The 19,105-nt window shown below is 51.1% G+C and overlaps 10 protein-coding genes across 10 annotated transcripts; 8 read left to right on the forward strand and 2 right to left on the reverse strand.

Annotated features, from left to right (window-relative positions):
* Positions 1-590: 590 nt before the first annotated feature.
* J4E82_010610 (uncharacterized protein) lies at positions 591-3,878 on the forward strand (the record flags this gene model as incomplete). Its single annotated transcript, XM_051736821.1, has 4 exons — positions 591-1,468; positions 1,649-2,377; positions 2,428-2,452; positions 2,502-3,878. The coding sequence occupies 4 exons, from the start codon at positions 591-593 to the stop codon at positions 3,876-3,878; spliced, it is 3,009 nt and encodes a 1,002-aa protein (XP_051583417.1).
* A 193-nt stretch (positions 3,879-4,071) lies between these two features.
* On the forward strand, positions 4,072-4,589 carry J4E82_010611 (uncharacterized protein; the record flags this gene model as incomplete). The annotated part of the gene is made up of 3 exons (XM_051736822.1): positions 4,072-4,078; positions 4,118-4,134; positions 4,191-4,589. 3 exons carry the CDS (start codon positions 4,072-4,074, stop codon positions 4,587-4,589), a joined length of 423 nt encoding a protein of 140 aa, XP_051583418.1.
* A 4,867-nt stretch (positions 4,590-9,456) lies between these two features.
* J4E82_010612 (uncharacterized protein) lies at positions 9,457-10,290 on the forward strand (the record flags this gene model as incomplete). Its single annotated transcript, XM_051736823.1, has 1 exon — positions 9,457-10,290. The coding sequence occupies one exon, from the start codon at positions 9,457-9,459 to the stop codon at positions 10,288-10,290; it is 834 nt and encodes a 277-aa protein (XP_051583419.1).
* Positions 10,291-10,549: 259 nt separating this feature from the next.
* J4E82_010613 (uncharacterized protein) lies at positions 10,550-11,417 on the forward strand (the record flags this gene model as incomplete). Its single annotated transcript, XM_051736824.1, has 2 exons — positions 10,550-10,896; positions 10,952-11,417. The coding sequence occupies 2 exons, from the start codon at positions 10,550-10,552 to the stop codon at positions 11,415-11,417; spliced, it is 813 nt and encodes a 270-aa protein (XP_051583420.1).
* A 576-nt stretch (positions 11,418-11,993) lies between these two features.
* J4E82_010614 (uncharacterized protein) lies at positions 11,994-12,452 on the forward strand (the record flags this gene model as incomplete). The annotated part of the gene is made up of 1 exon (XM_051736825.1): positions 11,994-12,452. One exon carries the CDS (start codon positions 11,994-11,996, stop codon positions 12,450-12,452), a length of 459 nt encoding a protein of 152 aa, XP_051583421.1.
* A 358-nt stretch (positions 12,453-12,810) lies between these two features.
* Positions 12,811-13,957, forward strand: J4E82_010615 (uncharacterized protein; the record flags this gene model as incomplete). The annotated part of the gene is made up of 2 exons (XM_051736826.1): positions 12,811-13,327; positions 13,383-13,957. The coding sequence occupies 2 exons, from the start codon at positions 12,811-12,813 to the stop codon at positions 13,955-13,957; spliced, it is 1,092 nt and encodes a 363-aa protein (XP_051583422.1).
* A 282-nt stretch (positions 13,958-14,239) lies between these two features.
* J4E82_010616 (uncharacterized protein) lies at positions 14,240-14,589 on the reverse strand (the record flags this gene model as incomplete). The annotated part of the gene is made up of 3 exons (XM_051736827.1): positions 14,240-14,325; positions 14,377-14,491; positions 14,542-14,589. The coding sequence occupies 3 exons, from the start codon at positions 14,587-14,589 to the stop codon at positions 14,240-14,242; spliced, it is 249 nt and encodes an 82-aa protein (XP_051583423.1).
* A 351-nt stretch (positions 14,590-14,940) lies between these two features.
* Positions 14,941-16,294, forward strand: J4E82_010617 (uncharacterized protein; the record flags this gene model as incomplete). The annotated part of the gene is made up of 2 exons (XM_051736828.1): positions 14,941-15,946; positions 16,002-16,294. 2 exons carry the CDS (start codon positions 14,941-14,943, stop codon positions 16,292-16,294), a joined length of 1,299 nt encoding a protein of 432 aa, XP_051583424.1.
* Positions 16,295-16,854: 560 nt separating this feature from the next.
* Positions 16,855-17,703, forward strand: J4E82_010618 (uncharacterized protein; the record flags this gene model as incomplete). Its single annotated transcript, XM_051736829.1, has 1 exon — positions 16,855-17,703. The coding sequence occupies one exon, from the start codon at positions 16,855-16,857 to the stop codon at positions 17,701-17,703; it is 849 nt and encodes a 282-aa protein (XP_051583425.1).
* A 257-nt stretch (positions 17,704-17,960) lies between these two features.
* On the reverse strand, positions 17,961-18,266 carry J4E82_010619 (uncharacterized protein; the record flags this gene model as incomplete). Its single annotated transcript, XM_051736830.1, has 1 exon — positions 17,961-18,266. One exon carries the CDS (start codon positions 18,264-18,266, stop codon positions 17,961-17,963), a length of 306 nt encoding a protein of 101 aa, XP_051583426.1.
* Between the last annotated feature and the right edge of the window lie 839 nt (positions 18,267-19,105).

Genomic DNA, 19,105 nt, shown 5'->3' on the forward strand with positions numbered 1-19,105 from the left:
AAGTGGCGACCGCGGAACTGCATTGGGATCTAACAGGTGAGATGCACCAGCCGCTCGTGGTTAGAGAATGGGACCAACAGGGATCTGGCCGTGCGCACCATGAAGGCAGATTTAACCATGACAAGCGAGTAATGCATATATGCTCAGTACATGCCGTGTTTCGTGTTGGACTTTGTTTTGGCTGGCCGCCTATCATATTGACGAACTCAGTGGTCGATCTAGGGCTCCGTTTGCCACCTTGAGTGGCGCTCCGCGCAGCAACTTGATCGCAGTGCGAAGCAGCTCCACCCAGGTATGCTTTCTGCAAACACATCCGCGGATTGGCATCCACCAATCGGACAGTGTGTCGCCCTTTGCCTTGTAGCTGCTTGTTTCGATGGATTCATGGTCTCTGTGGTCTAGACTGTAGCCAGGGTAGTTCGCGTGGCCTTCGCGGTCTAGATCGCTGTCAGCGGCCTGGTTCGCCGCTACCTAAACCGTTTGCGCTAGTACGCCTACCGGCAATGGATCGTGGCTGAAATGTATACCAGCAAAGCACCCCTCAGTACCATCGATCGATCTTTTTGTGTCGTCATGCTGGTGATTTAGTCATGGCGGTAGAGATTGATCAGCCCCACCCCTCTCTTTCCAGCAATTCAGAAAGCGATCCCGCCGTCGATTCCGATCTGCGATACGACCGAAACTTGGACTGGGCCAACCCCGCCGCTGGAAGCCTCCTCACGACGACTGACGATATCACCAAAGACGAATTGCTAGCCCGTCGCGAGAATTCTCTGGACGAGATATCCCGAGCTTGCGAGTCTGCGTCAAACCTCGACACGCTTTGGCCCTCGATCTTGTGTGGCATATCCAATGGGAATGGGGATATAGCTTTTGCTGCTCTGTACCGCGCAGAGACGACCATCGAACGAGTGGAAGGAACGAGTCTTCTCACCAATCGAGTCAACCCATTGAGTTTCCTGCTCTCTGGGACTGTTGGTTCCTTCCCAGCCGCGCCTCCGTGCAAACTCGAGCCTAACATCGACCAAAAATGGGTGCAGGGCTTTTTCAGAAGTGTCAATACTCATGCGCCGGTGGTTCTCCAGGCTGAAGACGGTACTTTGCCCTTGGAAATGCGACAGGCGTCCAAGGATCGATGCCATGGCGATGCTTGTTACCAGGCTGTCGTGTTGCCGAGCGCTTGGAACCGGATCACCGATGTTCACGCTGTCTTAATAGTTGGTCTGGCGCCACGGATACCGTACGATCGCTCCTATCAAGCATGGATAAAGACGCTCCATGGCGAATTTTCGAACGAAGTAGTCTCGTGGGTGCTTGAAGAAGCGAGGCATCTTGCTGAAAAGAATGAAGACGAAGGGATTGGGAGAGAGATAGATATCATCACAAGAGAACAGGCCCTTGAGCAGCAGGAGGCTACTGTAGCCGACGGAGGCTTGTCACGGCTACTAAAAATCATGGGCGCAGCGAGGTTTGTGTCGCATGGGATGCCACCGGATAATGCTAACTTGATGCGGGTAGTGTTGGGGTTTTCGAATGTTCCTTGTCGGGACATGTACTGCAGGTCAATGTACGGTCAGCTACTCAGCGTTATCGTTCGCGTTCTAACATGATGGCAGAAAGGATTTTGCGATTTGAGTGGTTGTTCTAGGGAGCTGAACGTGGAAAATCAGCCGAAGCTGGTAGATCTCTGTGACGCCGAAGACGTACCGGTGCTATCACTAAACTGGCAAGCGCTTCTTGCTGGCCTACAAGCAACGCTCTCCATCAGATTTCGGCTAGCAGGTGGAGTGAGAAAGTGGGTGCAAATCGCCTGTGTCCCTGTCTTTGACAGCCTCTCCGTAGTCATTGGCGTTACCGGCTGTGCTACGGACATAGACGCACAGAAGAAAGTCGAGCATGAAGCAATCTTTAGGCGCACAGCAGCCCTAGAGCAGCTCCATCTCAGCGAACTGCGTCTTCGAAATCTCGTTGAGAATGCTCCCCTCGGAATCTTGATCTTCAATCGGGACATGCGGCCCTCTTTCGCCAACAAGACCTGGTTCAAAATGACTTCGCATTCCACTATACCAGCAGCTGACATCGACGTTCGCTCGGTTATATTTCACGAGGATCTTCCACAGTTCGATGAACGTTTGCATGACATTTCGCGTACTGGAGAGTCTGCGACCTTTCATCTCAGACTAAATCGACTATGGACAGCAGACTCGGACTTCTCACAGCAAACTTGGGTGCAGTTCACAGCCTTCCTGGAGATGGTGGACAACGACAACTTTCAGATTACAAGTACAATAATGGACATTAGCGATTTCAAGTTCTCTGAGGCGTTGCAACTCAGAAGGCTCGAACAAGCCGTGGAAGCGAAAAGACAGCAGGAAAAGTAAGTACGCACTGATCCCAAATACGTGGTCGCTTTCTGACAGTGCGCAGTTTCATTGATATGGTGAGCCATGAGGTATGTACCTGGAGCTATGCATGCTTTAGCTTGTTCTGATAAATCACAGATCCGAAATCCTCTCAATGTGGTCATGCATTGCGCGGATTCAATAGCCCACTCCCTCTCGGAAGTAAAGCTTCTTCTTGATCGGTGCGATAGTGGAAGCATGTCCAATCTTGAAAGCGCCTCAGCCGCCGACGACTGCCGCAGTCTCAACGACAACGTGGTCGATGCTGTCGAAACGATCACGTCATGCACTATGCATCAAACACGTATCATAGACGACATTCTTTCGCTCTCCAAACTAGATTCGGATCTACTCGAGATTTGCCCTACCGTCTTCCAGGTGAAGAGCTTCCTCGGACGAGTCGAAAATACTTTCAAGCTTGATGCTGAACAGGCCGGAGTTCAGCTTCTAGCTGTTGCCGATCCTTCGTTGAGCAAGCTTGGGGTTGACTGGATTGACGCAGACCCTGGAAGAATCACGCAAGTGCTATTCAACTTGGTGGCCAATGCGATCAAGTTCACCAAAGATACACCTGGCGAAAAAGCTGTCAGCGTTCGCATCGGGGCAGCATGTTGGCCACCCACCGCCATCTTCGATGGCCTCATCAAGACAGTGCAAAAGCCCGTTCAGACAGATCAATCAGTACTCGAAACGGAGCTATCAGCAGGCTCCATCTTTTTGTGGTTCAAAGTAGAGGACACAGGATGTGGAATGGATGAAGCGGCCAAAGCGCGTGTCGCAACCCAATTTACACAAGCCTCGCCTAAGACTCACAGTAGATATGGCGGCTCCGGACTGGGGCTATCCATCAGTCAAAAACTAGCAGCTTTGTTAGGTGGCGAGATTGGGTTCAACTCCCAGCAACATGTCGGCTCTACGTTCGCATTCTACACTAGAGCATCCAGGGCTTTACGGCCAAATTCGATCCCGTCAACCTTGAATCCCAACGACACAGTCAATACCGAAGGGACGACCTTAGCGCACCCTCATGCTACGAGTACTACTGCTGATACGCCGTCTACGAACCCATCCAGCATCCTGCTCGTTGAAGATAACTTGATCAATCAACGCGTTCTGAAGAAGCAGTTGCAACGTCATGGGTATATTGTCCACACAGCCGATAATGGGCAAGAAGCCTTCGACTTCATCAAAACTACGCAACACTGGAAGGGTGCTACTGCATCAGCGCCCAGGATAGATGTCATCCTTATGGACATCGAGATGCCCATTGTCAATGGTCTCGAATGCGCGAGTATGATCCGCGCCGCGCAGCATGACGGATCTATCAGCAAGCACCTTCACATCATCGCTGTTACTGCGAATGCGAGACCGGAGCAGCTGAAGCGCGCGAAAGAGACTGGAATGGATGACGCGGTCCCAAAGCCATTCCGAGTGAAAGACCTTGCAGCTGTTATCGAGCAGTTGAAGGATGGGTGATTGAGTGACGGAATACTCTCGAGCACCTTTTTCACGAAGAGTGACGAATATCGTTGCACTTCGCTCACCTACCATCTGTGTCAGAGGGCGCTTATGGCACGCGAAAGCTTCACCACGAACCGGATACGATCGAGCCTTGCCGTTCCTTCTCTTTTGATCCTCACCTTATCGGAATCTAATTCTTGGCGTCATGATGACGTGTAAGGTTCCGACAGCCTTTCTGTTTCTGTCGCTGTCAGTATACTCGCTTGAGGGCGTATAATAAGGTATGCTATCAATTACTATATGCACGCTCATACTAATTATCAACAGACAAACTTCAATCACAACGCACTTTTCTGTCAATCTGTCGACTTGTGCCTGGAAATGTTGTCGCTTGAGTCATCAAGACACGAACTGCCTATCACATCTTCTGTCAGAGGTCTTAGAGTTGAAGAAGCAGACGACGGGGAGCTAAGAGCGAATGATGATGAAGACGCGTGTCTGCGTGCCACTATCACGGTCTTCGGCCAGCAAGCCAAAGACTGGAAGACCAAAGCTGAGGATAAACCCAAGATCATCGAACACGTAGATTGGAAGACCTCCAAGAGTTTCGCGGGATCTGATCTTTCGGATGATACAATACCCCTCCTTACTCGCCTTGAGAGCGAGGTCTCACGCTTGCGACCCGAGAACACTCAGTCGAAAGAGACTCCCAAGAAGATCGAGTAAGAGAATGTCAGTCCGAGCAACCAGAAATACGGAAAGACATGAGAACTGAATGGTACCGATAAGGAAGCGAGGAATGCCAAGGACATGACGGTGGAGAAGGATGACAAGCAGCGCCATCTGGCGTCTGAGCGTCGGATGAATAGGGAACGCGGCGATGCTCTGGCTGCGTTGCAAGAACAAAGCAAACACAACAGGCATTCACGACCAAAGCTTGAGGTAGAGCACTTTGTATTACTCCGCATACGCGATGCGGCTTCAAATTCAAAAAATACACTGCTGCCGTCTCCAGATCTAGTCCAACATCCACCGCATCGCTGTGCAGCCGATAATGATGTTTCTCGTATGGCACCAGATGAACGTAACTGAGGAGTTCCGCGAATGGTACAAAGAGTGGAGGAGGAGCGCTTAGGAGGAGCGCAAAGTGTTCAGTTCAGAAGGAGTGAACAATGAGAAGAAGAAGCTGGAGAAACTATATGGGGGATATGGTTAAGATGTCAAAGGATTACGCCGAGACAGGTGCGGAGCACGATGAGTGACATTCGAAACGCGCCGTCCAGGCAGTCTGTCGTAATGCAGAAGTTCGATACCATGCAGACATGTAGACCTTGCAAACAGTGAGTCTTTATAGTGCCATACTTCTTCTTTCCGACTTGCTACGTAGCATCGAGAAAATCGCTTAATAACAGCCTGATTGTGCTAAGTATGTGTTTATGCGTGCAGTATAGCATATCTCACAAACCGTAAAGAATGAACCCATCATGAAAATCGACGCGGGCGTGGTAGAAGGACAGTGGGTGCTTGGCAAGGCGGTTGGAATTCTTGATGTTAGCTGCACTGACTCATGACCCTCGGCCCCGCCTTGCAAACCCTGGAAATCTCTTAAGCCGAGGCGAAGTGTCGGAACATAGATTGATCAATCCTACTTCTACGTACTTGCACTCTTCGCGAATGGCCTATATAAAGATACAGCAAACTCATGTCAGTTTTCTCCGACGGAGTTTGAATCTTTCCGAGGTCTGGTAACTAATTCTAATACATGAGCATACTGTCGGTGTGTTCTCTCTAACACGAAACTGTTGGGCCCATGGCACCGTGCCGCATTCATTAACCGCCTTGTAGAGACCACGCCTCATGCCGCTACAGGCGCCTCACGAAAGGCAAATTCTATCTTAACCTTTCTTGGATCTCTCAGTAAGATTAGTGTTGCATCCGAAAATTGACCTGCTCCCCCATTATTGTCATCCTGTACTCTTTTTTTCCGGTCATCCTACACCATTCATCACGACAGCAGGAAAGATGCGTACTCATAAGATCAAGATGCTTTCTCCTTCTGAATACGAAGTCACTTATTCGCATGAATCTCCTTCTATATACGAAATCACTTATTCGCGTGATGCGACAGTCAAGGCCTTTCGCAACTATTTCCAATTCTTGTCAGCTATGTACGCAGACGAGTCTATAATCCAGGAGCCTCCCGAAGATGGATAACCTACAATCAGTCCGAACGGCTGGCCGAAATTCGACAAGATGGACAAGGTGATCGACCTTCTTCGTCATCTACCCTACATAAGTGGCTTCACCCAGATCGCTCCCGAGTGTGATCTTGTAAGCTGGCATACATGTCGTGGGGATGAGGATGGTGCGGATTTCCATGAGGTGTCCGAGCCGTTTGAGGACGAAGCAAAGATACCATCTTACATTGTGGGTCTCACGTCGCAATGGACGAAAGGCCTGATTTCCTACTCGATACGGAACTCGGCGTCATTTACTGGTATGAGTGTGAGGACGAAGCCAAAGTCGATATACCAGAAGTCCATCCCGACCCTTACGGCTGGTTTGACGATAATCTGATCACAGAAGACCAGGCCGAATGGCGGTCCAACGGTGGAGTCTGGGAGATCTCGGACTTCTTTGAGATGCTCAAGGCTAATTTCAGAACGCTCAATTTCGTACCTTTTCGCTATGATAATGTCAGAGCTGCTTGGCATGGTCGCAGTGACGAATGTCAAGAGACGCTTGAGGGAGTCCAGAAGATCTACAAAGATTATGGGTGACCTGATTTGAAACGATACCGCAAGAATGACTGCCTTGCAGCTATCGAGGTCTATTTAAAAACTCGTGAATAGGGTTCGAATGAGCAGGGGGTGGAGGAAGAGTAAAATCAATAGTGCGGTCTTAGCAATGGCGGCTCGGACTTTGCACTCTTCTGACTATCCGTATTCCGTGCAGCTGTGCCGTCGTGAATACTATGCTTGGCTGAACTAACCCCAGTACCTTATGCGATCCCTGCATAATTGCTTGAGAGCATGTATATGTGCAGAGAGTATTTTGTCAAAGCTTCCCAGCCTCTCACATCTTGACAACACCAGCTGAATAGCTCTACTCATACTTGTCCTCCTTCCCATCTCATGATGATATTATCCATCTTCCTTGTTGCTGCGTCAGCATCCAGAGTAGCAGCACTGGATCCATCAGAAATTTCCATACTCTTTCCCAATTCCCCACCGTCTGGATTCGACGACTATCCGGATTGCTCCATCTCAGCCTACACACCCTTTTTTGACCCTCCATTGCCTTCCGGGGCCGTAAGATCAGCCTTGGACTCCTACGGCGACGAGCTGATTGCCAATTGCACTGGACTTGAATGTCCATACCCGGATGCTACGCGTTGATGCGGAATCATCACTGCTGCACCCACTGCCGTCCTTCCTGCATACACTATTTATGCCAGTTCTGCTTCGGTATGGTGGGCGAGTCACGGTTCCCCTGCCCTTGAGCTTGCCGAGGAGTGCCCACATTATTGGTACACGGCTTTGACTAAGAAGCCGACTGCGGGTACGTGGTTGAACTTGACCATTGCAAATGCAGAATGTTTTGGGAAGGCGCTTGGAGGCGATGCGTCATCGATAGCCACGTCTTCGACCCAGCCTTCGCTCGCTTCATCGCCACGATCGTCGTCTGCGTTGGTCGCAAGCCCTACATCCACCACGTCATCTTCTGCCAGTATTGCGCTGTCACCAAATGGTACGTAAACCTCACCTGTATTCCCTGAAAGAAAACTAGAGTCAGGATTGCAGAGATGTCAACAATCAATCTGGATTGATTGGCTTGATTGATTCGAATCAATCTGCTCATTCAATCAAGCCAATCTCGAGATTTTTTTGCATCAATCAAGCCAATCTGAAGATTTTTGTAGATCTTTTACTTAGCTAGGCTAGCTAATTATCTATTTAGGAAGGTAGCTTCTATCAATCCTATCAATTCAATCTACTTATTTTGAAAGAGCTATCAATTCAATTCAATCTGGGGTGCTCAGATTGATTGGCTTGATTGTTGACAAGTCTGCAGGATTGATGTATCATGCAGGCCAACGTGGAGGACTATCTGGATAGCTTTGCCCAGGGTGCGGCTTCGGAGACTGGTAAGCGATTTTCTATCTTTGTTCCACCCAATGGATATTGTGGCAAGATTAACAGCAGTGACGGATCCATATGTCCCGGAAGTGATTTTGGTGACTACTTTATGGATCCCTCACTCCCGCAATCATCTCCACGTCAATCACTTGGAAAGAAATTTAGCTCATCGTTGTGCTTCAGGCTCGGTTTATGGATGGTTTGGGTCGTCGTCTGGACATTGTGATGGCGGTTGTCAGACAACGTACGGAACGTGCAATACTCAAGCAAATGCTCTGACTGCAAGAGATGCATGGATGTCGACAGCGCCTACGGCGAGAGTGGTTGCTTCGATGACGACGCTTGCGGCGACGCAGGTAGCTTAGATTGTGATAAGAAACTTTGTAATACAGTAACTTCGAGCTGTACAAAGAAGCTCGTTTTCTTTACTTTTACACCACCGGCCCATGTTGATGTGTCACCTCAGCTAAGAGGTTGTGAAAGAGATGGGTTAACAGATGGTTGTAGTCCATATGGCTGGTTTGGCGCTGAGCTTGACCTTTGCGGTGACAGTTGCTAGTCGACGTATGGCGTGTGTAGCTCTAGCAGTGGCCTTACGATTAGGGCATCTGTCACCATAAATACTTGTGCTGTACCTTCTCGTGTCGGAGTAGCTACTCATACCGCGTTGCCGACAACAACGAACCAGCCAGCTAAGGTGGCCTACGGGTAGAAGACTCGGCAGGCTGATTGGTTCTGGAGGAACTTTATCAGAAAGGAACTATCATCGTAGACTCAGCAATAATACGAACCTACACACTCTCAATGGTGTCGGTCAAACTAACAAGAGAACATCAAGACGCTTGGTTCAATTTCACTGTGTTTCTTGTATCCGGATACATTCGTTGTTCTGGAGCTCTAAATATCGTAGTCGATATACAATCACAAATGGAGGTCTTGGAGTTCAGACAGCGTGACTAAGAAGTAGGGGACCGTGAGTTGTGCGCCATGTATGGCAGAAGATACGTTATCTCTATCCCTCGGGTTGCTCGGACACCGATGCCCCATAACGCGGGCCCTCGGACTCCAGTAGCGGTGAGCTTCCACACACTTTAGTACGCGTTGGATACGCTTGAGATTGAAATTTGCTAGTCTGTTGCAAAGAAGTGTATGACTCTGGTGAAATCGGGCCTGTTTCGAGGGATATCATGTAAGGAGCGCGACTTGCGGGTAGCGGACATGGCTATTGGTCCATCGGTGAGTAGCTTGGCCCCATCCTGTCGTTCTCGTTCTCGGTTTAGGTTTCGGTCTGTGGGTTGAGCTAGTGATTGGTTACACCAAATAGTATTTAGGACTTCAACCGTAGCACAAGAACATCATACCGCTTATCAAATTTGTCGCACCGATAGTCGTCAACTTCCCCTTATCAATCTCTCCAAATCTTACAGCAGCTACGAGAGGGGCCTATGTCCGTCATGACATCGTCTCATCCCACTCGCAATGTAGTTGTCGTCATTGGTGCTGGTGGGATGGGTCTCGCAGTCGCACAGCGACTGGCTCCCGGAAAGCACGTTCTTCTAGCCGACTTCCAGGAAACCACATTGAATAATGCCCTTTCCACGCTTCGGAAAGAAGGCGTTAGCTGTGAAGGTCATTCAGTAAACATCGCCCACTACCGATCCGTCGAGGCCTTTGCACATGCTGCTCATTCTGCGGGCCGTATCAACGCTATTATCCATACGGCAGGCCTGTCTCCTGGAAGCGCCAGTGCCAAAGAGATCTATGCCGTGGACTTGATTGGTACGGCCAATATAATCGAGGCTTTCTTGTCTGTCGCGTCCGAGGGAACCTCCTTGGTTTGCATTGCTAGTATGGCCGGCCATCTCATCACCCTTTCCCCCAGTCTGGAGCGTCACCTTGCTACCGCACCTCTCACGCAACTTTTGGATCATGAAGGACTGAACATGGAATCCTTGGATGGCAACGTTGCATACACCGTTTCGAAGCGGGCAAATATTCTGAGAGTACAAGGTGCTGCAAAAGCTTGGGGCAGTCGACAAGCCCGATTAAATAGCATCAGCCCTGGAGTCATTGCGACTCCGCAACTTCTCGCGCAACTGGATGGACCCCTTGGTGTAGGCCCAAAGACTATGGTCGGGGTTTCGGCTTTGCAACGTATGGGTACCCCGGATGAAATCGCAAACATCGCAGTTTTTTTGGCTGGACCCGAGTCTTCGTACGTCACGGGAACGGATATTCTTATGGATGGTGGAACAGTGTCAGCACGGAAGTGGTCGAAATCGGACTAGTCGACTATCAGTGACGTGAAGATGGGATAGGTAGAAAACTCTAGTCATAATGAATATCCTCGACTTCTCAACTCAGTTACCCTAGGCGCCTTGTGAAGGTGTTGAACGTCGGACGGCTGATGTCGGAAGCACGGGTGCAAGACACCAAGACTAGCCTTGGCATCTTCAGCCTCAACCCGCGGCAAGTCTGACGCACGACGCACGACCCTCGGACCCACATGACTCCGCCAAACAAGACGGCCAGGGTTCAATAGCAACCATGTCCAACATCCTGCCTCTGCACCACGCGTACTACCCCTCGCGCCAGTCGTCGCTTTCCAAACCAGTCAACCCCGTACAGGCAGCCTCCACGTCCTCGTCTGCAGCCACGATCCGCCCACAGTCGAACGTACAATCGCAACCACAAGCGCAGCACATAGCAATGAGCGGGAACGCAAGCCAAGGGCCCGGGCTGCGGTATCCTTCGAACAAGAAGAGCATATACGATAGGAACCTGAATCGTAGCAAGAATGCCGAACTTAGTAGAGCGGCGTTTGCATACCTCTTCATTGAGATGATTGCATATGCGCAAAAGGGCGCAAAGGATGTGGGGGACTTGGAGCAGAGGTAGGCAGAAAGAACCGAGTCGCGATGCCTCACATGTGTCCTAACAAACATATAGACTGAACACCCAAGGCTACCCCATCGGTCTCCGTCTACTTGACCTTCTCCTTTCCCGCACCGCCAACCCCCTCGCTAGTATTCGGCCCACACGTATCCTGCCTCTGCTGCAGTTCATCGCACAGCAACTATACCGCTACCTCTTCGGTCGCCCCGCCGACGCGTTAGAAAAGTCTGGTACCGATCCCGGACAGTACATGCTCTTCGACAACGACCCTATGGTCAACCAATACATAAGCTTGCCCAAGGAACTGTCAAGTCTGAATTGTGCGGCCTTTGTGGCGGGCATAATTGAGGGCGTGTGCGACGGCGCAGGCTTCCCAACCGAGGGTGTAACGGCGCATAGTGTAGGCGACGAAGAAGGCAAGGATGGGAAGGGACTGTGGCCGGGGAAGACGGTCTTTTTGATCAAGTTCAAGCCTGAAGTACTGGAAAGGGAAGAGATACTTGGCAGAGGTGGGGGCTGAGTTCTGCGGAGGACAGTTTATTCTTCTTGAGTGCAGCTAGGTTCTTGCTGCACACAATGGCATAGCGAGGCGTTGCGGATCTTTCTTAGGATTTCAGGTGGCTACAAAAACCAGCATGTTCATCATTGCGCTGCCACATATTCACAAGACCGCCAGATTAGTCTGGTTAAAGCTTTCACTGCCGAATCGTTGATCAATGCTTTGTTGGAATGAGCACAGTTGCCAGATACGGTATGCAACCATGCGTAGCTTCGTTGCTCAACGTGTTGCTATCACCGACTACCAGATGCATCAAGCGCGCTGCCACGTGACTGTCAAGCTGATGACAAATGCTGATTGGCGAGACCATTCACCTTATGCCTGAGCTTCAGCCCATGGTAGTTTACCAAAATAGAACCTTCTACAACATTGCGGCATCCCACCGACAAGCAAATACAAAAGTGCAGTCTGATCCTTACAACAACCGTCACATAAAAGCCCAACTGTTGACTGTACGACATATCAAGACACCACACCCAAACGTATACAGCATATATTACCAGCACGCCACATCTACAAACAGTACCAATCCCAATCATGCCAACAGAAATTTCAGCACCGCTACACTTCCGCACCTTGCTGAATGGACACGCCTACATGATCGCAGATTTCTACGCGACATGGTGCCCACCTTGCAAGCAGATCGCACCCATCTACAACCAACTGTCCACTGCGCATGCCTCGCCAGGGAAGTTCGCGTTTGTCAAAGTCAACGTGGACGAGCAGAGGGAAATTGCCGGACAATACGGTGTCACGGCTATGCCAACTTTCATGGTGTTCAAGGATGGGAAGAAGATTGAAGAGATAAGAGGCGCGGACGTAAGGGCTCTGAAGGGCGCAGTGGAGAAAGTTGCTGCGGAGTTGGGGAAGGCGAAAGACGCAAAGGTGGAAAAGAAGCCGGAGGTCAAAGAAGAAAGGAAAGAAGAGGATGAGAAGACGGTTAGTGGGAGCTATGGCATGACTGGGGGCAACAATTGGAAAATGTCGTTGCATTAGCTTCTGAAGATTGGTAGGAGGTGATAGGATCGTCACATGCAGATTGAGAGGACGATGGATTTGTGATACCCAGGAATGATAATGCATACAATACCTTGTCGCAGACAAGCAAGTCCGTGGTGAGCGAAGTGATTAGTATACATGACCAATGTTAAACGTACGTCATTCTCAGTTGTTGTGGTGTTGGATTTGTAACGCCCTCAGACGCGTAACAGAGGACACCTTTCACACTAAGCGATCGCCACCGCGCGGGACCCTGATAGCCGCTGTGCTGCTCTAGCTCCCCACCAGAATTCCCACCGCTCCTCAACACACAACTGGAGCCTCAATTCATCTTTGAGCTTCACAAACTTGCAAGATGCTTTTCTCCAAATTAATACCTGCGGCTATCGCGCTGCTACCCGCAATCGCCTCGGCATCGTCCGTCATCGACCTCACACCCTCCAACTTCGACGATGTCGTCCTTAAGTCCGGCAAGCCCGCTCTCGTAGAGTTCTTCGCTCCCTGGTGCGGCCACTGCAAGAACCTCGCTCCCGTTTACGAAGAGCTTGCTACCGTCTTCCAGCACGCTGGAGACAAAGTCAGCGTTGCCAAGGTCGATGCGGACCAACACAAGTCGCTGGGCAAGCGTTTCGGTGTCTCGGGCTTCCCTACCCTCAAGTGGTTCGACGGAAAGAGCGATAAGCCTACTGATTACAGCGGAGGACGTGACCTCGAGAGCTTGAGCAAGTTCATCACAGAGAAGAGCTCCGTTAAGCCCAAGGTCAAGGGCAAGCTACCCAGTCAGGTCGTCTACTTGGATGACAAGACCTTCAAGGAGAAGGTTGGAAAGGACCAGGATGTGCTCGTTGCCTTCACCGCCCCATGGTGCGGACGTATGTTTTTCCTCAACTCTGCTCTGCGGATGGATCACAGCTGACACCTGCATAGACTGCAAGACCCTCGCTCCCGTCTGGGAAACTCTCGCCAATGACTTCGTCACCGAACCCAATGTCTTGATCGCAAAGGTTGATGCCGAAGCTGAGAACTCCAAGGCCCTCGCTCAGGAGCAGGGCGTTTCATCCTACCCTACCATCAAGTACTTCCCCAAGGGCTCCACTGAGCCTCTCCCATACAACGGCGCCCGCGCTGAGAAGGACTTCATCGACTTCATCAACGCCAACGCCGGTACCCACCGTGCCGTAGGTGGTGGTCTTGACGCCACTGGTGGCACCATCGAGGCCTTCAACAGCGTCATTGAGAAGTTCAATGGCAAGTGGACTGATGGTGCTGAGGAGGCCAAGAGCCTCGCTGCCACACTCCAGGACAAGTACGCCGAGTACTACGTCAAGGTCTTCAACAAGATCGGTGCCAACCAGGAATACGCTGCAAAGGAGCTCAAGCGCCTGCAGGGTCTCATTGGCAAGGGCAACCTAGCGCCCGAGAAGATGGATGACTTGATGAGCAGGAGCAACATCCTGAGGAAGTTCATTGGTGATGATGCAGAGGAGAAGCAGGAGTTGTAGACAGCTCGCACGTGGACTGATGATTGCGGATAACGGCATTTATAACACCAGCACTATTGATACGATATGATGAGGTAGGGATATCAACATGTATGGAGCAGGAGTGACATACGTGATCACGACAATGAGGAGAAGGCGAGATGAGTAGGATAGAACCAAAAGTCAATACCCAAATTGCAATCAATGCGATCTATGTAGACCATTACCAAACGCCATCATTTTCATCGTGCAGCCTACACCGCCTTGTTTAATCAGACTGGTGTGCCTTCATTCACGTGACCTCTACTTTCCAGGTCCTGAACCCTTGTTACCATCTCCAGCCTGAATAGTTGCTTCAAGATTGTCCAGCCGCCGTGACATGTCATCCACTACCCATCATCAGTATCTTGGCTATTCTGCACAGATGTGCCCTTGCTTACTCTTAGCAAGTAGCTCGCTGCTGACTGTGGTAAACTTGGTGTTGAGTTGGTTCAAGAGGTCGTCAACAACAGCTGTGAGCTCTCCAGAACTCTCTTGGTTGGTTGATACAGCTGACTGTTTTCGTGTCAGGGAGAGCGGGGCATTGTCGTAAGTGTAGCACGTACCGCGGTGTCGCTTTGCGCGCGATCTGCCAGCGGTTGAGGCGTTGCCATGTCGGAATGTGTTTAGGAGGAAGATGGAGACGAGCGCACGTGGCTGATGCTTCGTGGACAAGTCGAACGATTTCAAACGCGACTGTGGAATCTAGTTTTGTATCTTGTGGAGGACATGCACATGTACGGTGAACAGGTGAACACTAGGTTGATGGGGTCGCACGGAAGCACGTGGTCTTCGCCGCGGCTTCTTGCCCGTTTCGGAGGCGGTCAAGCTAGCGTGCGCGCTAAAATGTTTCTGCGCCCAGAGTTCGCAGTTTACGAATTATTTTCTGGGAAGCTTTGACGTCTGATCTTCTGCGCCGCCAAAGATTCAAACACCTTTCACAACGACGTTGGAAATCAAGCGAAATGGCGAAAAGCAAGCTCAAGGCCGCGCTCGACAACTACCAGGGCCGGAACATCAAGCTCGAGAAGCAGCGCAAGCACGAGAAGCAGGCGCACAAGCAGAAGGAAAAGCGACAAGCCGAGAAGGCGGAGGAGAATGGTGAGGAGGATACTGAGGAGGGAGGCGTGCCTGTGCCCCTAGATGAGGTAGAGGTCAAGGTCAATGGCAAGACGAAAAAGCCGAAGAAGGACAAGAAGACCGACGCAAAGCCTGCAAAGGCTGCGCCAGCAGTCAAGGAGCCTGAATGGGAGACGGATGAGGAAGACGATGACGACGCGAGTGAAGACGACGATGCGCCCGAGCGACCGGCGATCGACCTTTCTCACCTCGACGACAGCGAGAGTGACATCAGCTCCGACGAAGAAGAGTTGCAGGCTGAGGATGCCGCAGCCGAGGCCGAGGACGCTGAAGACGATGACGAAGAAGATGACGAGGACGAGGATGAGGATGAGGACGACATTGCGCTCTCTGATCTCGACTCTGTCGCCTCAGAGGACAAGGGTGACATTATCCCCCACCAGCGCCTCACCATCAACAACACGGCCGCCCTCACCGCCGCCTTGACTCGCATACAACTGCCTTACTCCAAACTCGCTTTCTCCGAGTACCAGGCCGTTACCACGGATGAGCCTGTCGAGATCGCCGATGTCGAAGACGACCTCAACCGTGAGCTCGCGTTCTACAAGCAATGCCTGTCCGGTGTCAAGGATGCGCGGAAGAAGTTGAAGAAGGAGGGCGTGGCATTCTCTCGACCAGCAGACTACTTTGCGGAGATGGTCAAGAGCGATGAGCACATGGGCAAGATCAAGCAAAAGCTGATTGATGCCGCTGCTGGCAAGAAGGCCGCTGCTGAGGCACGTAAGCAGAGAGACTTGAAGAAGTTTGGCAAGCAGGTCCAGGTCGCGAAGCTGCAGGAGCGCGCCAAGGAGAAGAAGGACACAATTGAGAAGATCCAGACTCTCAAGAGGAGTATGTACCACCTCTATTTGGGAACACTAATAACGGTATGCTAACAAATATGCAGAGCGACAAGGTGCCGATATCACGGCTACGAATGAGGAAGACCTTTTCGACGTCGCCGCCACCGCTGAGGACCCCAAGGACAAACGCGGTCGTGGAGCTGACGGCAAGGCCTTCAACAAGCGCGCAAAGAAGGACTCTAAGTACGGCTTCGGCGGCAAGAAGCGTCACGCGAAGAGCAACACCGCGGAGTCCAGTGCAGATGGAAGCGGCTTCTCAGCTCGCAGGATGAAGGGAAAGCCCAGCGGCGGTGCGAGCAAACGACCCGGCAAGGACAAGAGGGCGAAGAGACATTAGGTGATGTAGTCATATGGAAGGCTAAGTGACGTGTTCAGGTCGCTTTCTGCATGCGTATGGCGCTTTGGCGTTCAGGGACTGAGTATAAAAGCCCAACATGTATTCTATGAGGCGGATTGTCTTTATTTCACTAGGAGATACCAATGCACAACCGTACGATCATCTGAAGTCGCCTGGAACCTGCGCTAACCTAGCACTCCACGATTTCAAACATGAATACCAGACAGCTACACGTCGCCGTCTTTGGATTATGTCACGTGTTATACAACCGCGTGGAGGCATCTAGGCCGTTGGTAACGGTCTATCAGCGACTGATGTTGTAGCCTGACTGCCACCGCCTGTGGCCTTAGCCTCGGAGCGGATGCGCACAACAGAGGCGACAACGTCATCCAGCAAACGCGCCCAGGCATCAACGCCTATATGCACTGATTCCGTATACATGTCCTGAGTCTCTCACCTATATAAAGTCCGCAGCTACTGCACTCGACCACATATCCTCAACATCGACAGCAACACGATTGACGACAACAACAGGCCTCAATTGCTTCTCACAATCCGCAATGTCTAAGGAAGTCTTCTTCGAAGGCGACGCCGAAGTCCTCCCCTTCACAACACCAACCACACCTACCGCTACCTTGCAAAAGCCTTCCGACATACTCGACGTCCCCGCCGCCGCGCCCAGCACAATCTGGTACCTCTCCATCACCAAACCCCACGTCGACTCCCACGACATTGTCGGCCCCACCAAAGCATTCAGACACCTCCTCCCCCGCATCGAAGCCATTGTCAGCAACTCACCAACAGCCATCGACAAGCTTGCACAACTGAAAGAGACCGAAGACACATGGGGCGAAACAGAGCCAAACGAGCATTTCTTCAACAACGGGTTTGAAGTCTTCATTGTCGATGGACAGAGGGGGTCTTACACAATCTTGAAGATGATACGCGAAATCAACAAGGAAGTCTTTGATATTCTTCCCGCGCCAGTGTACACGGTAGTTTCCGTTGGACCCCTCGAGCACGCTGCTATCCCGCTCAAAGCCAAATCATCATCGTCTTCTTCTTCTGCCTCAGCATCAGCATCAACCTTGAAATCCTCTTCAGCACCGCTTTCGTCAAAGTTCTCTCCGGGCAAGCCAAAAGGCTATGTAGCTACGACACAGCTCCATGGCTCCTTCATCGAGCGAGCAGCCGCTAGGGAAACAGCAAAATATATCATGACTGTTCTTCTTCTTGACGAAGAGAACGTCAACGAGATTGGTAGGTGGGAGAAGGGAAGTAAAGGTGGTGGTGTGTTGATGGCTATGAATGCGACGAGTATGTGGGAGGTCAAGGTTGTGTATGCGGATGATCCGATCGGGAGGGCGCAGGAGGAAGCAGATAGAGGGGAGGATGCGTTTGTTTTGTGAGATGGAAACGGTGATATGAAGGTACTTGGTGGAAACTGAGACGTCAGACGAAAAGGTGACGGGGCTATGAAGAGCTCCTGGATGTGAGATCTGAGTTGAGACGGGAAGGTGCTGGGAGTATGTGATCTCCTTCTGGGTTCGATATCTGGGTCCAGGTGAGAAGATGGTTGGTGCTTTGAGAACCTCCTGGTGGTGCATGGAGTCTGAGATGGAAATGCTTTGGTGTACTAGATAGAGACAAAAGTGTCCCCGAGAATTCAGAGTTTTGGCTTCTCATTCGGGCATTCTGCAGGCTTCCCTTTGGTTTCCTGTATCTCGAGAGCCTCCATCTGCATAACGGTGATTTGTTCGGGTGTTAGGAAGCGACCGTCTGGGCCTCGTGGTGGACGCATGCATCCTTGGACCACGCCAGGGATGCATGGCCTGTTCTGCCGTGAGAGAGCCAGGTGCGTGATGAATTTTTGACGAGCAAGTCGCCTTTTCTGAATGCGGTTTTGCTGCTTGACGTTGAGGTTGTTGGTCGGTACGTTCGGTGCTTGCTCTTGCTCCGTGGTAGCTGACATGACGACTGACCGCTTTCGCTATCGGAATGAGATGGCAAGGGAAATTAGATGCTGAACTTCTCGGCGAGGCAATTAATGTTTTTTGAGATGGAGCAAATTTTGTGCATTTGTTTGATAGCAGCAAACTCGGAGTAAAAGACAAGGAGAAAATCAATACAATAGTGCAGCCACATGGCTTGATGGTGATGACGTATGACAGGGTCAGGCGACGCGGGGATGCGTTGCTTGTGACCAAACATCACAACACCATCTTGGTGCACCGCGTTTCTCCTCGGACCAGAACAACAGGTTCGCAGCAACCCTTCCAGCATAGAGAATATATCGTTGGATTAGGCTCATGCGCTAGTGCAGCTACGGTGTCGGTAAGCAGTCTGATTTCACGCCACAATCCAATAGCTTCCGGACATTTCCCTAAAGCCCGACCGCGGAATTTCGACGGGAGTGGAGTGTGAAGGTGTCAAGCCACGTTGCACGGCCACACTTTGGTCCCACAGAAATATCACTGCTCGTCCCATGAAGATTGCTCATTGCCCGGTCGATTCAACACGCGTACGCTTTCGTAGCGCAAACTCCGGCTGCACTCGAATCCCATGCCTCCTGATTCCGTATGCCCTGCAGAGGCTGATTCTAGCCCTTTTGGCACGTCAAGCTAACGTACGATAACGATAACCGTTAGCACTTTCGATCGCCTGACTATTTTTAAAGTAGGTGGGCGGACACACACATTGCACTCACGGCTCCCAGCAATGGGCATCTCAGCAATCACAAGGCTGCCTGCATTCATGTTCGGCAGCACTTCGCGACTGCAGCACCATTTGAAACAAGCCACAGGCGGAAAC

Source organism: Alternaria postmessia, assembly GCF_024291825.1.
Source record: "Alternaria postmessia strain BMP 2775 chromosome Unknown scaffold_134, whole genome shotgun sequence".
NCBI lineage: Eukaryota > Fungi > Ascomycota > Dothideomycetes > Pleosporales > Pleosporaceae > Alternaria > Alternaria postmessia.